At 50.4% G+C, this 27,728-nt stretch overlaps 1 protein-coding gene across 1 annotated transcript in view; it reads left to right on the forward strand.

The window, feature by feature from the left end:
• Positions 1-15,011, forward strand: part of LOC144116469 (uncharacterized) — a 51,199-nt gene extending 36,188 nt beyond the window's left edge. The window contains exons 4-5 of the mRNA XM_077651196.1: positions 12,111-12,284; positions 12,636-15,011. Of these exons, the coding sequence (XP_077507322.1) occupies positions 12,111-12,284; positions 12,636-15,011 (2,550 nt within the window). The remainder of the gene's footprint in view (positions 1-12,110; positions 12,285-12,635) is intronic.
• The last annotated feature ends 12,717 nt before the right edge of the window (positions 15,012-27,728 follow it).

Consider the following 27,728-nt stretch of genomic DNA (forward strand, 5'->3'; position numbering starts at 1 on the left):
GGGCCAGTAGTACATGTTGCGTATCCTGGCGAGCGTCCGGGAAAAACCCAGATGGCCTGAAGTGGGCTCGTCGTGGCATGCCAATAAAATGTCGGCGCGAAGATCGGCCGGAAGTACCAGAAGGTAAGCTCTTTCTTGGCCTCTCGAGTTCTTCTTGTATAAGATACCTTCGCGCAAACAGAAAGAGCCGAGACGTCGAGCGAAGTGTCGTGGTAGAGACATGGCGTGACCTTCAAGGTTGTCAATCAGCGGTCGGAGGTCCGTGTCAGCCCGCTGCCGGGCTATTATGTCCGATGCATTAGGTATACCGAGGAAACCGCTGTCGTCGTCGATTTCGGGACCGGAAGAGTCGAGTGGTGCACGCGACAGCGTGTCGGCGTCTTCGTGTTTACGGCCCGACTTATATACGATGGTAATGTCGAATTCTTGGAGCCGTAAACTCCAGCGGGCCAATCGTCCAGACGGGTCTCGCAAATTAGCCAGCCAGCATAGGCAGTGGTGGTCGGTTACGACTTTGAATGCGCGGCCGTAAAGGTAAGGGCGAAATTTCATGGTGGCCCATACGACAGCAAGGCATTCCTTCTCTGACGTAGAGTAATTGCGTTCGGCGCGGGAGAGAGTACGGCTAGCATAGGCTATAACTCTCTCAATGCCCTCTTGGTGTTGGACAAGGACAGCTCCAAGACCGATATTGCTGGCGTCGGTGTGGATCTCGGTGTCGGCCTCTTCGTCAAAGTGTGCAAGAACGGGAGATGTCTGAAGGCGTTGGCGGAGCGAAGAAAAAGCCGTCTCTTGGTCTATTGTCCAAACGAAGGAGGTGTTGCTCCTGGTGAGGCGCGTCAACGGCTCTGCAATCTTTGCGAAGTCCGCAATAAGCCGTCGGTAATATGCACAGAGACCCAGAAAACGCTGGACAGCTTTCTTGTCAGTCGGAGTAGGAAAATTGGCGACGGCGGCTGTCTTGTCGGGGTCGGGTCGAACTCCGTCGGCGCTCACAACGTGACCGAGGAACCTGAGCTCTGTGTAACCGAAGTGGCACTTCTGGGGCTTCAGCGTAAGGTCAGCGGAATGGAGGGCTCTGAGGACAGTTCGCAGGCGCACGAGATGCTGTTCAAAAGTTTCTGAAAAAACGACAACGTCGTCCAGGTATACAAGACAACTTTGCCACTTGAGGCCGGTGAGGACAGTGTCCATCATCCGTTGAAACGTCGCTGGCGCAGAGCACAAGCCAAAAGGCAGCACTTTGAATTCATAGAGGTCATCTGGTGTAACGAAGGCAGTTTTTTCGCGGTCCCGTTCGTCCACTTCAATTTGCCAATAACCGCTCTTCAGGTCAATGGATGAAAAGTACTTAGCACGCCGTAATCTGTCCAGGGAGTCATCAATGCGGGGCAACGGGTAGACGTCCTTTTTAGTCACATTGTTTAATTTACGGTAGTCCACGCAGAATCGAAGTGTTCCATCCTTCTTTTTAACAAGGACAACAGGCGAAGACCACGGGCTTCGGGAAGGTTGAACTACACCGTCGTCAATCATCTCCTGAACTTGCTTTTGGATTACTTCCCGTTCTTTGGCGGAAACACGATAAGGCTGCTGGCGGATAGGGCGAGCGTCGTCATACGTAATGATCCGGTGTTGCGTTAGGGGCGTTTGACGAACTTTCGACGAAGAAGCGAAACACTGTTTATACTCCAATAGCAAGTGCTCTAAGGCCAGGCGCTTTCCTTCGGGGAGGTTGCAGTTGATGTCGACATTCGGAACAGATTGGTCGTCAGTGGCGCGCGATGATTGGTCGTCAGGGGCCGCTGCCGCGAACGCAAAGCAGACCGGAACATCCACAACCGCTTCAGCGGTAGCGATCGCAGTTCCAGAGAAAAGGTGCCGGTGCTCTGGAGAAAAATTTGTAACAAGGATCGCAGACCGGCCAGCGCGAATTGTTAGTAAGCTTCGAGCGGCGCAGATGCCTTGAGTCAGGAGGAGCGAATGATTAGCCTCGGCGACTGCTTCAGCGTCGTGCAACTCAGCACAGGCGACTTCAATCAAAACACTGCTACGGGGCGGAAGTGTGACGCTGTCGGCGAAAACGCGAAGTGCGGCACTGCGTTGGCAGGAGTTGTCGAGTTCGGCGGCTTGCTCTGTGGAAAACATGACGATTCGGTTGCGCAGATCGATAATTGCTCCATACTCCCGCAGAAAGTCGATGCCGAGGATTAGGTCCCGAGAACACTCGCCCAGGACGATGCAGCTGACGACGAACGTGGACTTGCTGATCTGAACGCGAGCAGTGCACATACCCTTGGGCGTAACCAGATGGCCGCCGGCAGTTCGAAGGTGCGCGCCAGGCCAAGGGGTAATCACTTTTTTCAGAATGGTCGCCAGTTGTCCACTTCAGATCGAATAATCGGCCCCGGTATCAACTAATGCGCTTACTCTGCGACCATCGATAAGAACGGGTATTTCTAAAGAAACGCGGTTTTTTAACTCTGGTGATGGCGTCGGCGGGTTTTTGTCGGATTGTAGCGGCGACGACGGGAGGTCTTCAGCACAGCGCCCCCCAGCGACCTCGCCCCCGAAGGTCGCGGGTTTCAGTTTTCCCGACGAGGACTTGGCGATCGGCCCGGTGCCGCTCGCGAGAAGCCGGGAGGTGTCGGGGAAGAGCGCCTCGGTGAGGGTGAGCGCGACTGCCGCTGCGCTCGGGATGGATTGCGCTGGTCCGCAAGGAATTCTTCAATTTCAGGGGGTCGTTCACCTTGACGGGGTCTCGGTGAGTCGGTGCGGAAGCCTTGGATGCCGATGCGTCGGTAATAACAATTTCGATAAAGATGACCAGGCTCTCCGCAGTGAAAACAGAGCGGTCGTCGGTTAGGTGTACGCCAAACGTCGGCCTTTCGGAGGGGTGCTCGACGATCCTCGAAGTACTGCACCGGTTGCACAGAGGGCCGCGGGGCTTGAGGCGTGGCGTGAATTGGTGGCGGCGAAGCGGGAGCCGGACGCCTTGCAACTTCGGCGTACGTCGGAAGGCGGTAGTCCCCAGGCAGAGGTGGTACGTCGACCACAGGAACAGGGCCCCGGAACGCCTGTTGCACCTCCTCTCGTACAAGAGCGGAGATGGAACCGAGCGCAGGCTGCGACGGGCTACAAAATTTGTGAAGCTCCTCACGCACGATTGTGCGAATAAGTTCCCGCAAATCATCAGGATGCTGTCCGATGGTGGCAAACGATGATGTGACTGCAGCAGCATGCACGGGCCGGTCGTAACTGGCGCAACGCTGTTGCAGGACCTTCTCCATCGTTGTGGCTTCCGAAAGAAATGCAGCAACTGTAGATGGTGGGCTGCGCACGAGGCCTGCGAACAGCTGCTCTTTGACGCCTCTCATTAAGTGCCGAAGTTTCTTCTCTTCAGGCATGGCAGGATCAGCTCTCCTGAAGAGCCGCGTCATGTCCTCGACGTACATTTGTACGCTTTCGTTCGGTAGCTGGACGCGGGACTGGATTGCCCGCTCCGCTCTTTCGCGGCGATCCGCGCTGGTGTAGGCCTCCAGCAGGCGACGGCGAAACTCTCGCCAGGAAGTTAGAACTTCCTCACGGTTCTCAAACCACGTGCGGGCGCCATCCTCTAGGCTAAAGTAGACGTTTCTTAGTTTCGCGGCGTCGACCCACTGGTTATAAGCAGCCACACGCTCGAAGTGAAGGAACCAGTCCTCCACGTCTTCGAAAAGGTCCCCGTGGAAGGCCTTGGGAACCCGCGGGGTCTGCAAGGTATAGTGGGCAGGTGTAGCACCGGCAGCTTGCGTGAGAATACCGGTGGCTGGCATCATGACTGTCGCGAGTGGTCCAAGCTCCGGTGAAAGTCCCTGCAGCCTCCGGCTGAAGCGGTGTACCGGGGTGTCAATCGGCGCAGGGCTGGCGGCACGGCTCCCTGGAGGGGTTCTTGCATGGGATACTCGTACCCAGCAGGCTCCACCAAATTGTCACGGAGTTCTCACGGAGAGACGCTTCAACAACTGGAGTCGGCAAGAGGAGACGGTAATGGCGGCCGATCCGCGATAGCACGATCGCAACCTCATCGTCTTCGCGGACAGCTTGCGCCACCTGGCAACACTAGGTGGCAATATCTACACCGTTCGGAAGGTTCGGAATGGCGACAACCACTCCGTTAGAGACGGCTGATGAACGATTGCGGAACTCGTTAGCACATCGTCAGTTCTAGCTGGTGTTGCTTCGATGTTTATGATATCATGTGCTCCGTTTTACCGGCGTTCTCGTCTGGCGATGCGGAGTTTTAAAGCGGACGAACACCGATAAACCTCCCATCTCGTGTCATTCGTGTTTAGTTTGTACCGGCAATCATTCACAGAAAAAAGTAAATGAATTATGCTGAACGTTACCGTTTGAAAACATAATTGATTAATTGCAAATTTACATGAAATTATAATTGGTTACAAGTAATCAAATGCTTCTAACGCGTTACACAGAACTCTGGTGGCAGGCACCTTCAGAAGAAAAACAATTTTTGCGTGCTGCAAAGTGACATTTGTGTTGTGCGCGTCCAATCTGGGGTAACACGTTACAGTTGAAAAAGGCGCGTCCAGCTAAGGCATATAATTCGAGCTGGCGGAAATTCAGACGTTGGGGAGATTGTTCATGCGGCAGAAGCTCTGCCCACCACAGTTTATAACCAGCTTTTGCTTTGCTTTGTTTACCTATGTTTCAGTTTCGCGACACGGCAAGCCTGTGTTCGTGTTCAAGACGAAGCAGACAGCCACACTGCGAATTGTTTGTAGATTTCCATCCATTCGACTTCGGTGGCGAACACCAATCTTATGATGCCGCGGAATCACAGAAATCGGGAATAAAGTCTGTGGTGCCGGACATCGCAGAATAAGTCCTAGCGGGCGTGGTAGGGCTTCATCCTGGCAACGTGGACGATTTCGGATGCCGCCTGCTGCCTGGAGGAGCGAACAGACTCTTGCGGGAGCACTTCATACTTAACGTCACTAATTTTGCGCAGCACCTCGTAGGGGCCGAAGCAGCGGCGCAGAAGTTTTTCGGAGCGACCCCCAGACGTATTGGGTCCAAACCCAAACTTGATCGCCAGGGTCGTAAAGCACCGCCCGGTGATGAAGGTTGTAACGTTGAGCGTCGCTTTCCTGCTGGGTACGGGTTCGCTGTCTAGCTAGCTGGCGGGCGGCTTCTGCTTGCCGAACGAACTCTTCAGCCCCAGCAACGGAGGGACGTGCAACATCTGGCAGTAACATTGCGTCCAGCATAGTCGTGGCTTCGCGACCGTGCACCAAACGGAACGGCGCGAAGCGCGTCGTCTCTTGAAAAGTAGTGTTATATGCGAACGTGACGTAAGGCAAGATCTGGTCCCAGTTCTTATGGGCGGTGACGACGTACATGAAAAGCATGTCGGAAATGGTCTTATTGAGTCGCTCAGTCAGTTTATTTGTTTGAGGATGGCAGGCAGTGGTTCAACGGTGACTGGTGCCACTGAGACGCATAACATCCTTTTTAAGGGCTGATGTAAAAGGCGTGCCTCGATCAGTTAAAACGACTGCAAGGGAACCGTGACGGAGGACAATGTTAAAGATGGAAAAGTTCGCAATTTCGGCAGCGGTGCCCCAAGGAAGGGCTTTCTTCTCACAATACTGGGGGAGGTAGTCGGTGTCAACTATAATATACCTGTTACCCAATGATGATGTCGGAAATGGTCCCAGCAAGTCCATGCCGACCTGGTGGACAGGGATTCGAGGCGGATCAACGGGTTTCAATAGGCCGGCCGGCATCACAGGTGGTGTCTTCCGACGTTGGCTCTCGCGGCAAGACTTAACGTAGTGCTGGGCAACTGTAGCAAGCCGGGGCCAGTAATACTTCATCCGTATCCGCGCCAACGTGCGAGAAAAGCCGAGGTGGCCGGAAGAAAGGTCGTCGTGGCATGCGTGCAGAACTTCGTCTCGAAGCACCATTGGGACCACGAGCAGGCACGGAGTGTCCGTGGGACCGTAGTTTCTCCTGCAGAGGATGTCACCCCCGCAAGCAGAACGACGATAGCCCGCGTGTGAAGAAGAGGGGTGGCGACGAGGTGCGACCTTCGAGGTACTCTATGAGGGGTCGTAGCTCGGCGTCATCTCGCTGTTACAGAGCAAGGACGGATGTGGTTAAAGCGGCAATAAAAACGGGATCGTCTTCAGTGTCAGCAATGGTGTACGGGAGAGGATCACGGGACAGGTAGTCTGCGTTGCTGTGTTTGTTGCCAGACTTGTACACGATAGTAACATCGAATTCTTGCAAGCGGAGACTCCAACGCGCCAGCCTCCCCGATGGGTCTTTAAGGCTTGCGAGCCAACAAAGCGAGTGGTGATCGCTCACGACTCGAAATGGGCGACCATACAAGTATGGGCGAAATTTCGCTACCACCCAAACGACAGCAAGGAAGTCCTTTTCCGTGGTAGAAAAATTCGCTTCAGATCGCGGCAGAGTGTGGCTTGCATAAGCAATCACGCGCTCAACACCACCTTGCCACTGAATGAGGACGGCACCCAGACCAACTTTGCTGGCATCGGTGTGTAGTTCCGTGTCCGCCTCCTCGTCAAAGTGGCAAAGCATGGGCGCAGTTTGTAGGCGGTTCTTGAGGTCGTCGAAGGCCGTCTGCTGTTTTTTGGCCAAGATGAAAGGTTGGTAATCCTTTGTCAAGCGAGTTAGAGGCTCGGCTAGTCGGGAGAAGTCTCGCACAAAACGTCGGTAAGAGGCGCAGACGCCGAAAAAAACAGCGCACAGCACGCTTATCAGTGGGGGTCGGAAACGCAGAGACGTCAGCCGTCTTGTCGAGGTCAGGGCTGACACCTTCAGCGCTTATGAAATGGCTCAGGAACTTCAGCCGTAGGAACGCAAAGTGGCATTTCTCTGGTTTGAGCGAGAGGCCGGCCGATCGTATGGCCTCCAGTACTGCACTCAAGCGCTTGAGGTGCTCGTCGTAGGTGGCAGAAAAACTGACATCATCATCAAGGTAGACAAGGCAGGACTGCTATTTGAGACCAACGAGGACAGTGTCCATCATTCTTTGAAAGGTGGCAGGAGCGGAACACAAGCCGAAGGGGAGCACCTTGAACTCGTACAACCCGTCAGGAGTAACGAACACTGTCTTCTCGCGGTCCCGTTCATCTACCTCAATCTGCCAGTACCCACTGCGGAGGTCAAGAGAAAAAAAGTAGCGGGCATGACGCAGCCGGTCGAAAGAGTCATCGATTCGAGGTAACCGGTAAACGTCCTTTTTAGCAATTTTGTTAAGTCTTCGATAGTCGACACAAAATCTCAGTGTCCCGTCTTTCTTGGCGACCAGCACAACGGGCGAAGCCCATGGGCTTGTAGACAGCTGTATGACATCATCCCGGAGCATTTCGCCCACCTGCAGTCGTATCGCCTCATGTTCTCTCGCCGACACTCGATAGGGGTGTTGACGAATAGGCCGCTCACTGCCATCAACGATGATGCGATGTTTCGTTATGGACGTGTGCCTGACCTTAGAGGTGGTCGCAAAGCAGCCATGAAAAGAGTCAAGAATGGTTTGCAAGCGGCTATGCTGATCAGTGTTCAAAACAGGGTTCACGTCAGCCTTAACTGTTCGACTAGGTCCTCCTGGAAGAGTGTCCCTGGAAGTTGACAACGTGCAGTGGGTGGCGGGCTCGCTAATATCATCTAAATAGGCGATGGCTATATTTTTCGCTAGGTGGCGGTATTCGGCGCTAAAGTTCGTAACCACACGCTCAGTTCGCTGATTCTGCAAAACAACGACACCCCGTGCGATGCAGACTTATTGGCTCAGCAGTAAAGACAAGTTTGCTTCTGCGATGCCGTTGGACTCGCGGGGGTTGTCGCAGTCCACCGTAACAAATAAGGTGGCACGCGTTGGTAGAGTAACGTGGTCTTTGGACACGCGAAAAACGGGTCTCCCTGGCGCACTGTCGTCGGCTACGGTGCATGGGGCGGAGAATGTCATCATGAGTTCGTGGAGGTCGATGACAGCCCCATTTTCGCGATGAAAATCGAGACCGAGAATCAGGTTCTTGGAGCACTCAGCCAGCACAGCGAAGCAACCAGTGAAGATGATACCGCGAATCTCAGTCCTTGTGGTGCAGACGCCGAGTGGCATCACCACGTGACCGCCAGCGGTCCGAATTTTTGTTCCGTGCCAGGGTGTCAGCACTTTTCGCAAGAGGGTAGCAAGATCACGACCCATAACTGAGAAATCTGCGCCGGTATCGACAAGGGCAGTCACATGGTGGTTGTCAGCGAGGACCGGTATTTAGGCTGAAGCAACCTCATTTTCTGGAACGCGCGCAGTGAGAGGTTCCGGAGTGGAGGGTCGAGGTGTTCGTAGAAATGGGGCGTTGAGCAGAGTCTGTTCTCGGCGTCGGAAGGTGGTCGGAGCAGGTGGAAGATCAGGTTGAAGGGTCAAGTCGCCGAGCGGAGGATCTTGTTCGAATTGCGGAGCAACGGCGGTCCTACCCCCAGAGGTCGCCGTCTTCAGTTTTCCCGGCGTGGACTACGGGACTGCCGGATGAACGGCTGGCGACCTTGGGAAGAGAACCGACGGGGCGACGGCGACCTGGACGGGCGCTGTGGCGGAGGCGCAGGGGGGACGCTGGCTGACAGGTACTGTTCAATGTTACGGGGTCGTTCACCATAGCGTGGCCGGTCCGTCTGGTGAAAATCCTCGCAGGCCTATCCGACGATATGGGCAGTGGAGCAGTATGTGGCCGGCTTCACTGCAGTGGAAGCACAGGGGCCGGTTGTTCGATGTTCGCCACGCGTGTGCTTTGCTGAGGGGTGGTATGTGCGTCGGAGAGGGCAGGCGAAGTCGAAAGGCATTGATGAGGTGCAGAAGGAGCAGGGCAGTAAAATGCCGGTGGTGCTGGCGCCGAGCTCCGCAACGCTTCACTGTACGTCATGACATACGGCTCAGGCAGCGGCTGGGGACAGGCCATTGGCTGCACTGCTCGACGGGCTTCGTCGCGAATGACATTCGAAATGGCTCCGACACCCGGGGTGTTGCTAGAGAGGGCGAAGCTTCTGTATCTCCTCACGCAAAATGCTCCTGACAAGCTCACGCAGGGCCTCACTCTCGGTTCCAAGCAGCGGCATGTTGGCGTCCATAGCGGTTATATTCGCCAGACGGCCTTAATGCGCGAACCTATGCTGCAAGGCGCGCTCCATGCTCGTCGCCTCGCGAGCAAAGTCAACCACTGTGCTAGGAGGGTCACGCACAAGTCCTACGAAAAGCTGCTCTTTCACTCCTCGCATAAATGACGCACCTTCTTTGTTTCAGACATGGTAGGATCTGCGCGGTTGAATAGCTGCGTCATGTCTTCTACGAACATGGCGACGCTCTCATTTGGCCGCTGCGCTCGGGACTGCAGGGTAACTTCAGCTCCCTCCTTCCGTTCGTTGCTGCCGAAGGTGTCGAGCAACTGTCGCCGGAAGTCTCGCCAGATGGGGATAGCGGACTCGTGGTTTTCAAACCACGTCTTGGCGGAGTCTTCCAGGGTAAAATAGACATTGCGTAGCTTGCGGTCCTCGTCCCACAGGTTAAACGCAGCGACCCGGTCGTACCTGGCCAACCAGTCTTCCACGTCTTCGAACTTGTCGCCATGAAACGACGTGGGAGTGCGAGGCGCATCAAGAAGCAGCGGTGGGGAACTTGCGGCATTCTGGGTGATCTGACTTGTCGCAGTGGACGTCATTGCGCGGGGTCGTGCCGTCAGGGGTCGGAACTCAGGATTTAAGCCTCGCAAGCGACGGCTTGCCTTGTGGACAGGTGTCCTGTCCACGGTGTGTAGCCGGGCGTCGTCGGAGGCTCCCGGGAGCTCTTCGTGCATTGGGAAATAACCAAGCACATGCACCAAAATGTCACCGAAAGCCGGCAGAAAGGGCAGAAGGGCACACCAGGACTAGCCAGGCAGACACACTCTGCGAACGAACGCACGAGCAGAGGAAAGACAAAGACGACCAGCGGGCGCTGTCCCACCGCCTGGCGGCGCCAGTAAATGGTTAACACTGCGGCAATATGTTGATGGAGGGAGAATTATTGTTTTTTTTCACTTGTTCCTTTTCATTGTACCTGCTCTCTCATTCTAGATTCCCGCAAGACAGAAAGATCATATATTTCTTTATTTCCCGAATGTAAGAAAACGCTCGGATGTGGTCGGTGTGTTTTTAGCCAATGTAAACCTGAAAAGTAGGTACATGTCTAAAACGCTATAGAAAACGGACTTCTTGACTGCGCCTGATAGGTTGGGCGTATCTCAGTAAAATCATATGATGGGTGCTTGCGTAGTTCTTGAAATATGGTTAATGCGTTTGGTAATTTTCTTATGTCTCGTGTTCACTTCATGCAATTAAACCAAGGCCCTTTAATTGTATTTATATTACTAGTCCAAAAAAGAAGTTCTTTCTTTTGTCTGTGCAAATTAGTATTCTCCTAATTCGAACACAATTTCGGGAACGCGCACTGTCAACAACCTACTTCTTGCGATTCTAGCTCTTCGAGCGAAAGGAATATTTTATGCACACAATATGGATTTTGGCGGATTCTCTATAAATCTCTTGGTGCCATTTTTTACTCTGGCGAGAAAAGAATTATTGACAGCTTCAGCGCGGCGACGGTTGGCCGTCATCTCGTCCAAGCATATCAAAACATTAGAAATTCAGAGTGTATTTTAAATTTCTGCAGGGTCCAAACATTCTGACAAGCCAAATTGTCCTGCAGCGGTTTCACGTTTTTTTTATATCTTAATGTAATGAATTCATAGTTTTTCTTTTTTGAACACTGCTGTGTTTACATCCTTCTTAGACCTGGGATTGGAAAATTTGTCCAGTACATTGGGGAAAAGTATCACAGACGCCGCAGCCATGGAACGAGGTTTAGTTCCTTAAGAATCCCATGTTGAGTTAATTTCATACTTGTGCTGCTACCGCCATCGGACAGGTGGATGACTGTGCATGATTACTTTATAGTGCCGGTAAAAAATAAAGAAGCAAGTGGATTCACTTGCATTTCAAGTGGCGATAAAGCACCTTTTAGCTCTTATTAACACCAATTAGAGTTCAAATAGCCGACATAAGCCTGCATTTCAGCTGTTATCTATCTCTGTGCGTTGGCAGTTTCATAACTTGTTTTATACTTACACGTAATAAATGCTTAAAAAATCTGGGAAACAATTTACACTAGGGGTCGCAGGAAAATATTTGAACATTATTCGAGGTCAGTTTTACTATGTCACTACCTCACTGTGTACTAATTCATCGAAATTTCTTTTGCTGCCTTCTGACACGAAAGATTACTGATTGCAGAGTGGTGCCGCGTTGGTTAAGAAATTCGACCATATAGCACAAAAAAATATCATTGCTTTCTTTCAAAGTCTGTGTAGTTATGAGCGTGTAATTTTTCGTTTTTTGCACATGCGCTTAAAGTTTACGAGCAAAATTGATATGACAGAAGTGGTTTGTTACATCACACGTTGAACTTAGTGTAAATAGAATTCTGTTTACAACATTTCTATTCAGCTCGGCAAACTTTTCGAAATGTATTTAATGAAAATCGCTCTGGGCGCATCAGTTAATGCGTATAACCTAGTGTTATTTCTACATTCAAAGTAGAATCAATATAAACGGCTGTCCTATCCCTCTCGCGAACAATAAAATAAACTCTGTTCGTTGCATACACTGCCTGATTATGCTAACTGAGCGCAGCTTCACATTATAGAGTTAAATAATTACCGTGTAATCGCTCAAAAGAATTTTGTTTCTAAGCTGCCTTTACTGACACGCACTAGAAAACAAGGAATTAAATTTGCATGATTTGTATTCGCGAGATGCTGCTTAATCTCAGCGCAACGAGGACCGTTCTTAACGTGGGGCCTATATTTAAGCTGACAGTTGCCGCTGGCTTATGCCTAGAATCGAGTGGTTAGTATGCTTTTTCACACTCTCTGGTTAGCCCTTTTGCAGGACTCTGTGCACTAGCAGTTCGAATATGTAGTCTATTACCACTGTGCTAGATGCTCGTTTGTGTTCATAAGGTTAAACTTCGAAGGGTGATGTAAAAATAGAATGACCCCCACCACGGCCCACGGCTAAATGTTCACAAGAATTGCAGAGGCGGATACGATAATGGGCCCAAGGTGCGGCTGTTTTCTTTTCCGAGTGATCCCACACGAAAATCGCTTTGGCAGCGTGCCGTGCGGAGAGATGATGTCGACGTGTCGACCCTGAAGGATCCTAAGGCAAGCAGCGACTTTTCTTCTATTCTCATTCATGCTGAGCTGTTCTTTACAGAAGAGTGGTGTGGACATATGCGAGAAGCCACTCAAGCGTTACACTGCACGATGAGTTAAATGTTTGCTGCGGTAACTTTTCTCATGCCCGTCTTTGCTTTGTTTGGGGTGATCACACTTTGGAATCGGCACTAAGAGCGAGTAGAGTTTGCGTACGTACGGACACCTCAATGAGCGCTAGGGTCATGTTTTACAGACAAAATCTACAAAACTAGCGGTCATGCCAGGCCGATATTGGCATGCATACATATTATTATGCATTATTTGCTAACAGCGCTTTTTTTGCTGTCATATGTACAGGTTTGTGAACGGCATTTCAAGCCTGAGCACCTGCGCACAACTTCAACTTACACGGATGTCGACGGACGAACTATAGAAGTGCCTATGAAGATAACTCGGATAACGTCTGACGCAGTTCCGACTCTCTTTCCTGACTGCCCAAGTTACCTGTCCGCTACAAGACAGTCACGAGAAGAACCTGAGGTGAAGCGCAGACGGAACGAAAATGCACAACTCCAAGAAGCCATTCAACAATCAGCAGCAGCTTTCGAGATGGAAGAAGCAATGAATAAGATACAGAGCTTGGAAGACATTTCTGCACGTCTCCAACGTCTGCATCAAAAAGATTATTGGACGAATGTGTGTTGTGATAAGTGCATAATATTTGCTCACCTTGAGCCAACAACACAAGCGCCAGAGCTCCTGGCATCAGTGACAGTGTCAGCCGATATGTGTGTTCGCGTGTTTTGGAAACATGTGCAGCTGGCATCAAATGAAGAGCTTGAAATCCCTGGTCAAGTTCTCGATTTTCGTGTCTTGGAGAGACTTCTAGACAATGTGCAGGGATACTGCACTGATCGAAGCCATCAAAAACAGGACAGAGTGAGTGCTGCGCTCAAACTGATTGTTGCTCTCCTTGATGATATTTCTGATGACGAGATAACAGAGCATGAAAGGGCAGACGCATTATTTTTCCTGAAAGAGCAGTTTGAACTCATGGGGAAGAAAAACAATGGTTGCAGGTATTCAGCTGAACTATTAGTTTTGTCTGCTGTGTTCCACACAATTTCACCCCATGCGTATAACTTTCTTCGAAGCAGTGGTAAAGTGGTGTTGCCTCACGCTACAACTATTAAGAGAGTTTGTGCAGCTCAAGATGTGAGTCCATCAAAAGAGCAAACTGAAGAAGGCTTCTTGAGGTACATGAAAAGACGAGCTGGTTTGCTTAATCCTCATGAAAGGAACATTGTACTGATGATGGACGAAATACACCTCCAGCAGTTTTTCGAATATAAAGGGGGTCGTTTTACAGGAGCTGCTGCTAACTGTGCCGAGCCAGCAAAAACAGCTCACGTCTTTATGGTACAGTCATTACTGTCATCATACAAAGATGTTGCACACATACTTCCTGTGTCTAGGATAACTGCAGAGGAACTTCATCGTGTTCTGCGAGGAGTAATTATGAACTTGGAAGATGCTGGTCTTCATGTAGTTGCCGTCATTACCGACAACAACTCTATTAACAGGAAGGTAATGTCATTGTTTGGTCGAAATCATAAGCCACTAATTGTATACCCCCATCCAGCACAACAGCAGCTGCCTTTATTTCATATAATTGACACAGTTCATTTGCTCAAGTGCATTCGCAATAACTGGTTAAACCAAAAGACCTGTGACAAGTGCCTGTATTTTCCACCTTTTGAAAGTGAACAAGAACAGGGTGTAAAAATGCAAGGGGCTTCATTCACTTCGCTAAAGAAGCTCTACGAAGCTGAACAAGACAGTGTTGTTAAGGTTGCGTATGGCCTCACTTATAAATCACTGAACCCCACGAACCTTGAGCGACAGAACGTGAAGCTCGCTATGAAAATCTTTAGCAGCTTCGTCTCGTCAGCTTTACGGCTTAGAGGAACTGAGCTGAAGCTAATTCTCCCTGAAGAAACGGCTGAATTTATCGACCTTGTTTTAAGGTGGTGGAACATAGTAAACGTAAAAACTCCCCAAAAGGGATGGAGACTGCGCGATCCTTGGCAAGAACCAATAAGTGCAATGAGTTGCAAGCAGATCGAATTCTTAGATAAATTTGCTACTTGGCTTGACAACTGGAAATCGAGAGGCATGCAGACAGGCACGCTTACCAATGAGACCCATTCCGCTCTGAGACAGTCAACGTACGCATTAATAGAAGTAGCACGATACTGCCTGGATGAACTTGGTTTTAAATATGTTCTTTTGGGGAAGTTTCAAACTAATGCACTTGAGGCAAGGTTTGGAAAGTACAGACGATTGTGTGGTTCGCATTACAATGTCTCAATAACTGAAGTGTTTGAAGCGGAAACAAAGATACGCATCCAAAACACACTACTGTTGAAAGATTTCACTGATTCATCTAAGGAAGAGAACGAGCCAGAGCCATGCCCTGAAGCTCTAATTAAAAAATACAAGGTTTGTTTATCTGACGCTGAAATAAAGAAACCGCGAAAGGACATGCCAGCTATAGTATATATAGCAGGTTTCTGTGCACATGCTGCGCTACGGCGTCAGCCTTGTGATGACTGTTTACTGCAGCTCACAATCAGAGAGAGAGAACTTCAGCCAAGTGACCATGTTCTAATCAATGATATGAGCAGAGGGGGTCTGAAATTTCCTCAGCCATTTGTTGTGCATACGGTATGATGTACAAAGATTGTTTTGGAGCAAGTGACAGCCAAGGAGTGCGAGCATTTATTTCATGCTGAAAGTAACCAGAGGCTGGTTCTACTAAGCATCATGAAGTTTCTGCTGGCTGATAGGGAAGATGTTGATGTTTGTGCAAATGGTCACTGTCCAGATCTAGTTCGTCACAATATAGTGAAGCCTGCCATCAACACATTGCTAAAAAACTATGCAGCTGCTAGAAATGATGTCCTCACCAGAAAGCAGGTGCATGCTAAACAGAGAAAACTGATGACCCTCAAATGAATTTCAAAACAACCCCTGTAATGCTAGGCAACTGGCTTTCACATTGGTTGTATGTTGGGTTATGTTTGCATGGGGCAGAATACAAAAGTAAAGCATATGGCTTGCACATCGTTATATGTTGCGCATGTTTGTAATAAAATGTCAAGTTGTTTGCTCATTAGATGTGTCTCATTGCGAGTGACCATGGAAATAAACGTGTCATTTAACACCACCAACTGTCTTTTCATGTCATAATTGTGTATTTCTGTGCTGTATTTCTACTGATTTGTAAGCAGCCAGAAAAACTTCCACTTCCATGCATTTTCACCCCTTAGTATCAGTGGTTTATTAATTGCCCATCATTGGAAAGCTGTAATCAGCACCTCTAATTGTCACACAACTTGCTTCAAGTGCAAGCGACCCGGCGGAGTTGGGCGTGTACAGCCAGAGCAGGGCCTGGTGTGGTGACGTCACGGGGCGAGTGGGGAGGCCTTCTCCCTAGTCTAGGTGGCTTTGGTCCGGCCGGCCGGGGCACTCGGCGGCTGCTTTGCCAGGGCGACGGGAGGGGAGCTAGCAGGGTGCGCTTTCCAGTCTTCTCTAGTGTCACGTGACTATCCCCTTCTCTTTCTGCTCGTTCGGGTCCTCCCTCAGCGCCTCCTCTCTCCACATTCCAAGACAACCGCAGCGAGAAAACGCGCGTAGTGTGAGCGTCATTCCGAGGAGCTGCGAGGCAGCGTCGACGTTGACGCTGTGCCGGCGCGGGAAGCTTCCCGCTAGTGTGAGCGCGCCTTTATACAACCATGGCCGCGGACACGGCGCCGCCTTCCTGGGCACCAACTCCGGCGTGCTGCAGTCATGCCTGCTGCAGGAAGTAAAGGGGAAGTTCAAGATCATGGGCAAAGTGCGAGGATACACGGCCGCCAGCGCACAACAACAACAATAACAACAACAACAACTATAACAACAACAAAAATAGGCTTTTTGAGTTAGAAGAGCGCTTTTCTTTTCGGCATATCATTGTCAGCGGTGTAGTACATCATAATTACGTGCCAGCAAGCAAGGTGGTGAACTAATATTGAATAGTTAACTTTTTATTTATTACTGTTAGGCTTCTTAATTACTGGGAGGAGATCGCCCATCGTAATTAATATTCATATAAGTTTTTAGAATTTCGAAAGCGCGGTTACCCTCGGCGGTATAGCCCAACAAATTTGGCCATTTCGATGAGTTACATGCACTGGAGAGGTTGCTTTGCCTGTAATCTTCCGGAAAGCACATGTATTTTGGCTCGATGTCGCCAAATTTTGTTGGGTCACAGCGCCGAGGGTAACCGCGTTTTCGAAATTCTAAAAACATATATGGATATTGCGTATGGTGGGCTACACGCCTCTCAGTAATGAAGGAGCCTAACTGTAACAGTTAAAAAGTTAACTATTCAATGTTACTTAACCATCCTGCTAGATAGCACTTCTTAGCTATATTTTATGTACTGTACTGCCAATGACAATACTATGCCGAAACAAGCGCTCTTCTAACTCAGGAAACCTATTTTAAAAAATTGTGTAAAATCTTAGATGAAACACCCTGAATGTTGCCTTCGCGATTGCATGTGGCATTCCTGGTCGCAGATAGCGGAGAATGCAAATATGCCATCTTCCCTACTTTTATATTCTTGTCAACATTCAATATCAGTGCAAACGCCGGCGCATTGTTGCTATGGGTAATATTCAGCTAAAGCAGTTAGCCTGCATTCGGCGAGCAGTTGCGTTATTGCCACTATTCTGTCGGTTCTTCCCCCGCTCTCACGCCCCGCTAAAGCTTTGGAAGGCGGAGGAAGAAGGACCGTAAGGACATAAGCAACATGAAGCACGCCAAGACACCCGGCATGGTGAGAGAGCAACTCGTGCATGCTGAGCAGCGATAACAGGAATGGTGATAAGTGTCATGCCCAAGGCGCACGGTGATAACCGCGTGCTCAACGCATTCGCTTGATCGACTGCCATGGTTACTGCCGCGCGCCATCTGGTCATAGGTATCGAGTGTGATCTGTACTCGTGTGTGTGGCTGTATGCACATCTATAACGACAAGCAATATGGCTTCGATGCGTTCGGAGAGCCAATATTATTTCCGCAACAGCGCCTCACAAAATCCAGTTCTGGTATTGTTACAGCTTATGGCTATTGGTAACGCCAAATCTCTAAATACCAACACACATATAAATGTAGTAGTTAAAAAGGTATCTGTTAGAATTAAGTCAACAACTGTACTGTCTAGCCATGCTCAGAATAAACTTATTATTATTATTATTATTATCACAAGCTGACTTAACAGAAAGTAGAGTAGTCAGCACAGGCGACAGAATATGATTAATACTGTTCTTGACGACGACATCTGCTGATTTTATTAAAAACGCCCGAAGCCAGGAAAACCTGTAAACACCGTCGAAGCTTTTTATCAGTGACTTCCCCTTGCGAATCTCACTCTATTTCTGTATATTTCCGTTCGGTAATGAAATCAGATGCAAACGTAATTTCCATTTTTATCCTTCCGAGCAACCTCTCTTTTAGTCTCCGGTTCCTTATTCCTTCTCAGAAATTTGCTTATTATGCCGAAACACCGCAACACGAGGCGAACACACCAGCATAGCGGTGTTAAAGCGGTAAAATATGCAAAAGTATAATGAAGGTATGGTGATGTGGTAGCTGATTCTTTTTCCTTTTTTGTAATGAAGATATGTGAATAGAACTGATTACATGCTCGCGCTGTGCTGCTGAGTCGCTGTTTCAAACCTTCTAATATGACGTTGAATGGGGCACAGTGTTCTCTTCTGTTTTTAATGTTCGATTTTTGTTTATTTCTAATCATTCTTTTTTTTCTTTTCTCTTGGGGGATCAGTTAGGTTGGCGGCCTGCCTTGCAGACGACCAGGCGCTAAACGTTATCTTTCCTTTAACTATTTTGCAGAGACCCATCGTGCACTTTAAAAGGCTTCGCAGAATGCTCAAGCGGTGCCTGCGGTTAAAAAACGTCCAGGATGCTGGCGTATAATTGATTAGTTCAGTTTTGAAGGTAAGCAAGTGATTGACTTAAAGCAGCTTGTCTCAGAATTCTGTTGAGGCGTGTGAGTATATCAGCGATTTTTTTTCCTTGGGGGGTGGGGGGGTTCGAAAATAGATTTCGCTGCGGAAAAATTTGAGCCGAGAGCCGTGGTACTCATGACACAGAGAGCGGTCTACGCTGCCCACTCTACGCCAGTTGTTTCGACCCGTGCGATTTTAATAGTTGGCACAGTGTTCAAAGATGTGATCTAGCCCTTTCTTTCAAAATGCCGTGGGATCACCGAGTCATCGGAGAATTCCCAGGATTTCGGAACCATTGCCATCACCACCTGGATGAATGTGGCGGAAACAGGGGAGGGTATTGCCCTCACAGGAACATCAACATCATCTTCCCTATTTATTAGCTGCAGGTATTTCTACTTTCCCGCACATTAACTGTCTTCGGTTGCTGGTTAATATACAATATTTAATAAATATTCTGACAACTTTTCAATTGGTAGCGGTATATCAGACTTCCCCAGGCGTTCATAAAGATACACTGCTAGCATCATCATTATCGCTATCATCTAGAAAGTCAAAGGCATGCGTCGTTGCATGATCTTAGCAGCATGTCATGAATGAGAACTGGCGCGTTTACCTGTTGGACAATCCTAATGTCATTAATGAGGACCGGTGTGTGGGCACTCCTTGTAATGCGTCATGCGCGCATGTGTAGTGATGGTTTATGGTTTATGGGGGTTTAATGTCCCAAAGCGACTCAGGCTATGAGAAACACCGTAGTGAAGGGCTCCGGCAATTTCGACCACCTGGGGTTTTTTAACGTGCACTGACATCGCACAGAACACTGGCCTCTAAAATTCGCTTCCAACGATATTCGACCGCCTCGGCCGGGATCGAGCCCGCGTCTTTCGGGCCAGCACCCGAGCGCCATAACCACTCAGCCACCGCGGCGGCTGCATGTGTAGTAATGTGGGATCTATATGGACATAGAAATGGGGGTGGAAGGGTGTTGGATGGAGGCCTGGTATAACGAGAAATTACATCGTTGTCACGTGAGTAGGTGTGATGTCATATTACACCATTATCACGTGCCTAGGTTTGATGGCCTAATACATCGCAGTCAAGTGACCTGGTATGACGTCGCACTCATATGATGTCATCACCAGTTATACTATTAGTCTTAACGTTGTCTAATTATACTAATAATCATTAATTATGTGACATCATCATCATCTTCGTCGCATGACTCGTCGGCTCGTGACGTCACCTGGTGCCGTTTCTTGCGGACACTTTTTGCGGGTATGACCTTGAAAGTGTCCATTTATTGCTTTCGCATTAATAGAAGAACGCGCTCACTTCTACACAGACAAACAGAAATTGGGGGACGCTGAAGCTTTGCCTTTAAGAGTGGAACGCGAGAGCGTGTTGCAGCACTGCCAGTGAGTCCACGGAACGCCATCGCCTGTTCGGCGTGACGCCTTGCCCGTTAGACAAATTGCTCTGCTACATATGGTGAATGGACGCGCGGAGCTGCAAAGCACGTAGAAGCGCTGCCAGGCGCCTTGCCTAAAAGCGCGGGACTCAAGTTTCAGTCGTAGTTCGTGAAGGGATCGCCGCTAGGGGCCCGAGTGAGCGGACGCGTCTCGCATCGACTCCGCCAATTTCTGGCTCCTGTGGCCAGCTCAATCTTCCCAAGGACCCATCAAGAACCACAACGGATCCAGGAAGGTACACGGGCCCTAACCGTTATCATCTTTTGGATGTGCCCGATGATTTACAATAACAGGCAAGTGAAAACGTCTCCGCCTGCTGTGCCGCTGCGCTAAGCCTCGCCTCATCGAGGCGAGCCTCGCCGGCGCGCTGCGTTCCTCACTCACCGGCAGCGCACCTACACCCAGCAGCGATGGAGGTGCAAGCGCAGAGGGAAGACCTTCGTCCCAATGAGTGGACCCCGATACTCCGCGCGTACAGGGGTGAAATCTCAAGCGCGGAAACGCTGGCCATATCCCATCAAGCAGCGTCTGTTCCATCTAAGCCTACGGCGTCCGCGTCCGCTACCTCTGCGACTTTCAAGCTTACATACAGGCCTCAACAAGAACCGCTGCGCGCGACGCACGCAGTCGCACACCGAATCAAACAACTTGCTTCACTCCCTCCCGGCACTATACGGATCGTTTACCGACCAAGAGGAGGCATCTCTTTGAAAGGCACCATGGCGCAGCCACTCCTGCAGGCCCTGTAAGTCACCGCTGCTGGCCGTGACCTCGGGGACCTTGGGGATATTCACCTGACGATCCACCCTACGAATAACACCTTCACGGTCGCTACCCCGCTTGAGACAACCGCCCTTCACCTCATCCAGCTCATGGAAGTGATCCTCCAAGAGACAGCTTACCCTCCCGCAGTCTACAGTGCACCGCCGGCGGCTGCTGGGCGTGGAGTCATCTCGCAAGCCTCTTGGGAGGAGACGCCGGAGCAGATGCTACAGGACCTCCAGACCCGTAACCCGTACGCTGATATCAATGTAGCCCGCAGAATGGGTAGGAGTCATTCCGTACTGATCACCTTTGCGCACTGACCAGTCCCCCACACCATACGCTACATGAGTGTAGTGTACAGATGGACGCCGTACAAGGGAAGTACAGACGCGTGCACGAACTGTCATCGACCGGGCCATAGGTACGACGTGTGCCCGCACCCCAAGCCTGGTCTCTGCCCGCGGTGCGGAGACAAGCATGAACCGCAAGATGTGCCCTCCTACATCCCGACCTGCATTCTCCGTGGAGGCCAGCACATCACGGGCTCCGGCTCGTGCATGGCTAGAAATCGCACCGCCCGACCACGCAACCCATCGCCCCAGAAGGCAATGCCCCCAAAAAAGGATGACTTTCCTCCGCTGCAAACGAACAAGAACGACTTTCCTCCGCTGAAAACGACCCTCCCATCTACTGCAACATGGGCCTCCAAGGCTGCCGGGGTGAACACTAGGACCTCCCAGGACCCGGACGTGAAGGCTCTGCGAGAGGAGGTAAAGCAGCTCAGAGTAGCCCTCTCTACCGCCACCTCTGCTGTAACCCCCCATCCTACCCCCCTCCTTTTCACCCACCCAACCCGCCCAACCCGCCCAACCTCCCCCTAAAAAAAGAAGGCCTGATGAGAGCCCAGTCGAACCAATAGACCTAGACGCCAAATTTCACTCTTTCGCCCAAAACTTGAAAGTCAGGCTCACAGCGCGCCATTACTGCGCAGCTCACTGCACAGTGCCAGCTTATGATAGAATCTACCATTACCCGTCTAATGGATAGTGTCATATGTAGCATCATGACCAAGGTAGAGGAGCGCTTAACTCGCCTCTCTCCTGGACTCTCAACGGACTATCCTCCCATAGTCCCACTCTGCACACCCCTCCTTCCCCTCACTACCCAACAACATGGCTCCTCCGATGGGCCTTAATTCTTTACAGATTATTCAGTGGAATTGCAGGGGCTTTCGACGAAAGCGCGATCCTCTGCAGCAAATTATCGCAAGTTCGTCATCCCCACCAGACATTATCGCCATTCAGGACGCCAATGTTTGCAGGCAGCTGCCAGGATATGCTTTTATCCCCTCAGACCCCACTGATCTTCCTCGGGTGGTCACATATGTCAGTAAATCCTTGCATTACGTGGAGCACGTAATTACCTCCCCTATCGCTAACAGCCTTATTGAAGTTTTACCGCCCACCCCTGCAAAATCAAGCTTGTTCTTTCTTAACTGCTACCTTATCCCACGTCAGCCAATTAGCTTACTCCCCTCACTTCTCAAATCCGCAACCCAGTTAGTCGGATCAAACCCCCTACTTATTGCTGGAGATTTGAATTGCGCTCACGTGGACTGGGGCTATCGGCGCACCAACCACAGAGGCACAGCTTTATACAATGACACTCTGGCGCTCCACTTGACCATCTTTAATGATTTCAGCTTACCTACGCGGATTGGTAACTGTTACTGCCGATACTAGCCCAGACCTCACGTTTGGTAGAAACTTGGACCATCTGCAGTGGGAAAGAATGTATTCCACACTAGGCAGCGATCATCACCTAATTCGAATAACGCTAAACTATCGCCGATCTCAGCGCAAATTTCCCGTTAAGCACACTAATTGGGACGCGGTCCGCAAATTTAGACAAGCACAGCCAACACAGGCTCCCTTAGACCTAGACACCTGGATTATTCAGTTGCAAAAAGACATTCGCCAACACACTCAAACGCCCGACTCTACCCCAGACACCCCTGTTATTGACAGCAAGCTCGCCCACCTCCTCCAAGCACAGGACAACATAACGAAAAGGTGCAAGACTCAGAGGCACAATAGGAGACTAAAACTCAAACTTGCCCAGATTCAATCCCAAATAGTACAATGTAGTGCCCCTCTTTGCAAAGCTAACTGGGCTCAGGTTTGTGACGGTCTCCGCGGCAATCTCTCCCCAACCCGCGCTTGGCATCTGTTACGGCACATGCCAGACCCCACGCAATCCAAATGTCAGACGCGCCTTAGCATTCGCCGCCTCGCTCACAACCATCGACAGGACACCGACGCCTTCCTCGCCCAGGTGAAATGCACCTGTACAACCGCTGGTCTCCCTTTCAAGTATCCTGATTATTCAGGCCCACCCCAGCCCGAGTTTGACACCCTTATTACAGAATCAGAATTTCGGCTGCCCTATTGAATTTACGGAATACCGCTCGCGGAGATGATCAAATTACCAATGCAGCTATCAGAAAACTTGTCGATGCTTCCATCTCTGACTTAGTCAACTACTTTAACAAATGTTGGGAGGCAGGTACTCTCCCTGCCTTGTGGAAGCATGGAAAAATTATTTTTATTCCAAAACCCCACAAGCCTATCACCATAGACAACATCCGCCCCATTTCTCTTACATCCTGTCTAGGCAAGGTCTTCGAGCACATAATTCTTGCTCGATTAACAACGTACATTGAAGACAACCACCTTTTCTCCCACAGTATGCCCGGCTTTCGTGCGCATCTATCTGCGCGGGATGCCCTACTTCAAATTACGCATGACGTGCTTGATGATACCATCCCCCACCACACTAAAGCTATCCTGGCAGTTGACCTCACCAAGGCATTTGACAGAATTCGACACGATGCCATCTTACAGGAACTGCAGGCTCTACAGGTAGGCCCTAAAACCTACAACTACGCTCGCGCGTTTCTCTCGGGCCGCACTTCCTCCCTGAACATATATCAGATTAGCACATCCCCTTATACACCCGGAGAGCTCGGAACCCCTCAACGGGCGGTCCTTTCTTCCCTTTTCTTTAACGTTGCTCTCATCCCCCTAGCTCACAAACTGGCTCTAATCCCACACCTAAAACATACCCTGTACGCTGATGATATTACCACATGGACCACTCATGGCTCTGACGGGGAAAAGCAGACACCATCTCCTCTCTCGCGTCATCCATCGGGCTGGAATGTTCCCCATCTAAGTCCGCGCTCTTCCTAATTAGGCCAAAATCTGGCGCTAACTCGCCCATCCAAATCAATTTAAAAGGATCCCCTATCCCCATCACACCCGCCCTCCGCATTCTTGTCCTCCACTTGCAGGATTCTGGACGAAATGAACACACCCTTAAAAGACTCAAGGTCTCCACGCAATCCATTTTGCACCTTCTACGCCGAGTGTCCTCCCTTAACAAGGGTTTAGACGAAGCGGACAGCCTGAAAGCAGTGCACGCATTTACGCTTAGCCGCATTCTATACGCAACCCTATATCTAATAATAATAATAATATATGTTTTTTTGGGGGAAAGGAAATGGCGCAGTATCTGTCTCATATATCGTTGGACACCTGAACCGCGCCGTAAGGGAAGGGTTAAAGGAGGGCGTGAAAGAAGAAAGGAAGAAGAGGTGCCGCAGTGGAGGGCTCCGGAATAATTTCGACCACCTGGGGATCTTTAACGTGCACTGACATCGCACAGCACACGGGCGCCTTAGCGTTTTTCCTCCATAAAAACGCCGCCGCCGCGGTCGGGTTCGAACCCGGGAACTCCGAATCAGTAGTCGAGCGCCCTAACCACTGAGCCACCGCGGCGGGTAAACCCTATATCTCAAATTGAACAGCACGGAAACCGAACGCGTGAACGCAATGATCCGCCTTGCGACTAAGGCAGCCCTAAACCTACCTCGTAGCACTAGCACAGGCAAACTTCTTGCTCTAGGCATGCATAACACCATTCATGAACTAGTTGACGCGCACCATCAGATACAGTACCTTAGACTTGCCACGAGCGCCACTGGCCGCCATATAGTCTCCTCCCTTCTCATCAACATACCCGCTAACCAGTCAACCCTTATAGCCATCCCTCGACACCTCCATACATCTCTCGTTGTGAAACCCCTTCCTCGACACGACCATCCCCAATATCATCTCCCTCGCCGCGTAGCTCGCGCTAGTGCCCTCCATAAGTATTATGGGCAAGCCCACGATACCGTTTGGGTACACGCCGCATGTACAGCGCATGAAGCGGTAGCATTTGCCTACAATCCAACCCTACCTCACCTCCTAACTCACCGTCTTCCCTCGGGCTCTACGCCTGAGGAGGCCGAGGAGACCGCAATCGCACTAGCCCTTGCACATTCGGACGCCCAATACATCTTCAGCGACTCCAAAACGGCTCTGTCCAACTTTACCAGGGGCAGGATTCACGCCCCAGCCTACCAATTGTTGAACACCCCGACCCAAAATTTACAGCACAGGGTAAAGCTTCAGTGAGTGCCGGCTCATTCTGGGAACCCTGGAAACGAGGTTGCCGATAAATTGGCCCGAGGTTTGATTTTCCGGGCTCAAGACAGTCGCGATCCAGGATTCTCGAGGGAGCGGGCGCACACCTTTGTGAAGCTCACGCAAATACCCCGTTTGGACCGTCGGACTTACCCTCCTCCCCACCCCTCTCCTACGCACTCCCAACAGATCCCCTTCATATGCCTCCAGACGCGCTCTCTGTCATCCCCCCCCCAACTTTTTTCCCAGTATTGCGGCACATCCACTGCATGCTCCCTATGCGGTGACCCCCACGCCACACTCTCCCATATCTTTTTTGGCGGCCCTGCTGACCCTCCTCCGCGGGGACAGCACGCCATCTCGAACTGGGAGGACTGGGAGGGTCCGGCTTATGTCTGCAGACCCGACATCGCTGCTTGCTGCGGTGACTCGGGCTGCCGACGTCATGTCCTGGCATGATCAACTTGATGCAGTCCGGGACCGCGCAGTGGCCCAGGGACCCAGCTGGGTCTAAAACTCACTTGCTCAATAAAGTTTTTCTGTCTGTCTGTCTGCGTCGTAGTTCGTTGGCACATCGTTTTCTACAAACCCGATGCCACGGAATGCCAGCATAGCTTCCGCGCCGAACGAACGGGCAGCAAGCCGCAAGCTTCGTGGTGAATGCGCTTCGGATGTGCGCTGCGTTGTTCGCCGCTCACCGCGTGATTCCCGCGTGCCCGCACGGCCCCACTGCGCCCGAACGAGACGAGCGGGAGGCGTTTCCGTCGCGCGCAATCTGATGGGGCAGTGGCATACATTGAGAGGAAGAGGAGGAGGAATTTTGCGCTCACGGCCAACGCCTACAACACCGGCTTTTCTGCGACACACAGGAGCTCCTTAACGCTCACGGCCAACGCCGACAACACCGGCTTTCCTGCGACACACACGACCTCCTTAACGCTATCGCGTTAAGAAAGTTAATCGTCTGGCCCTGGACACCGCTGACAGCCTGCTGAAAAGGGAGGAAGATGACCGTGGTCAAGACTTACGACTTCATCGCCCTTTGATTCGTTGACGGGTGGAGTTAAAGTTTTCTTCAATATTCCTTTACAGCGCGGTTCGTGCGTCCTCCGAGTCATGTGAGACTTACTACGCAATTTCTTTTCCTCAAAAATCAATTTTCAATTTTTCGTTTCGCACACTGAATAGGCAGCACGCCCACCCTGCCAGACCAGCAGGCGGCACTTAATGTTTGATCGCGAGAGATTGGTCTCGCAATGAACGCTGCGGCCATTGCTGGAGTGCCGAGTGTGTACTACAAATTTGTCAGCGCTAATGCACACAGCCCACAACTCTCTCTCTCTCAGTACCCGGCTTCGTACCACGCGTATAGATAGATAGGTCGGGTGTGGGCAACATTGAGCTTGTCTGTAGCGGCTAGCAAACGGAAACATGCCGTGACCGGGTTACACGACCACGGCAGCCACGTTGATGGAAGCGAAACGCTGAAGGTGCCCTTGTGCTGTGCAATGTCAGTGCACGTAAGTATTCCCAGCTGGTCGAACTTATTCCCAAGCCCTCCACTCAGGCCCCTCTTTCTTCCTTTGTTCTCTCACTCTCTCGTTTCTTCATTCCCTTACGGAGCGATTCTTGTGTTCACCGAGAAATGTGATACAGTTATTCGGCCATTTCCTTTCTATATAATGAAAATAATAATACTCGTTTTTTTGAGGAAAGGAAATGACGCAGTATCTGTTTCACATATCGGCGGACACCTGAACTGCGCCGTAAGAGAACGAATAAAGGAGGGAGTGAAATAAAGGAAAAAAGAGGTGCCGTAGTGGAGGTCTCCGGAATAATTTCGACCACCTGGGGATCTTTAACATGCACTGACATCACATCGCATAGCAAAGGGGCGCTTTAGCGTTTCGTCTCCATCGAAACGCACCCGGCGTTGATTTTGCGCCTACACAAGCAAGTGTAGAGGCAGCTTCCTCGGCAGTCTCTTGGTACCTTGAAAGCTGTACCTGAGTGACCAATAAGTTTCTTTCAATGAACTTTAAATTTAGGGCAGTGGTCGGTTTTATTAACAAGTTGATGCAGCACATTAAACGAATGTTACATATCAAAGAGAGAACAGTTTATTTTTATATCCTGTGGATATAAATTCTTGATTTGCTGATGCACGGCAGCAACTCTTGTGCGCTGGTGACGGCAGCATGCTTTACGAAACTGCTTGGGAAGCAGATTATTTCTCAGTCGATGTATTCTTTACTGGTGGTAATTATGAGAGCACAACTTACTAAGCTGGTCTAGAAGTGTATGATTTAGCAATCCATTTCTTTCAAAAAAGAAAAGAAGTGAAAAGGTGGACCTCTGTAAAAAGAGAATTACAGAATACGTCCAGCCTTCCTACATGCTTAACAACACATTCTGCACGATGCACGAACACCTCCACTCTGCTATCACGATCAGCACACAAAGAAAAAAAGGCTATGCCGCATATCTAAACTCTCTTTTTGGAACAGTTCAAAAACACCGCACTCACACTCTCACTACTGGCAGTCCACCGTTGTGCAATATTATTTCAAGTTTTTGCTATTTACCCCTAAAATAGAGGGCACACAA

This window comes from Amblyomma americanum, chromosome 1, assembly GCF_052857255.1.
Source record: "Amblyomma americanum isolate KBUSLIRL-KWMA chromosome 1, ASM5285725v1, whole genome shotgun sequence".
In the NCBI taxonomy this organism is placed as follows: domain Eukaryota; kingdom Metazoa; phylum Arthropoda; class Arachnida; order Ixodida; family Ixodidae; genus Amblyomma; species Amblyomma americanum.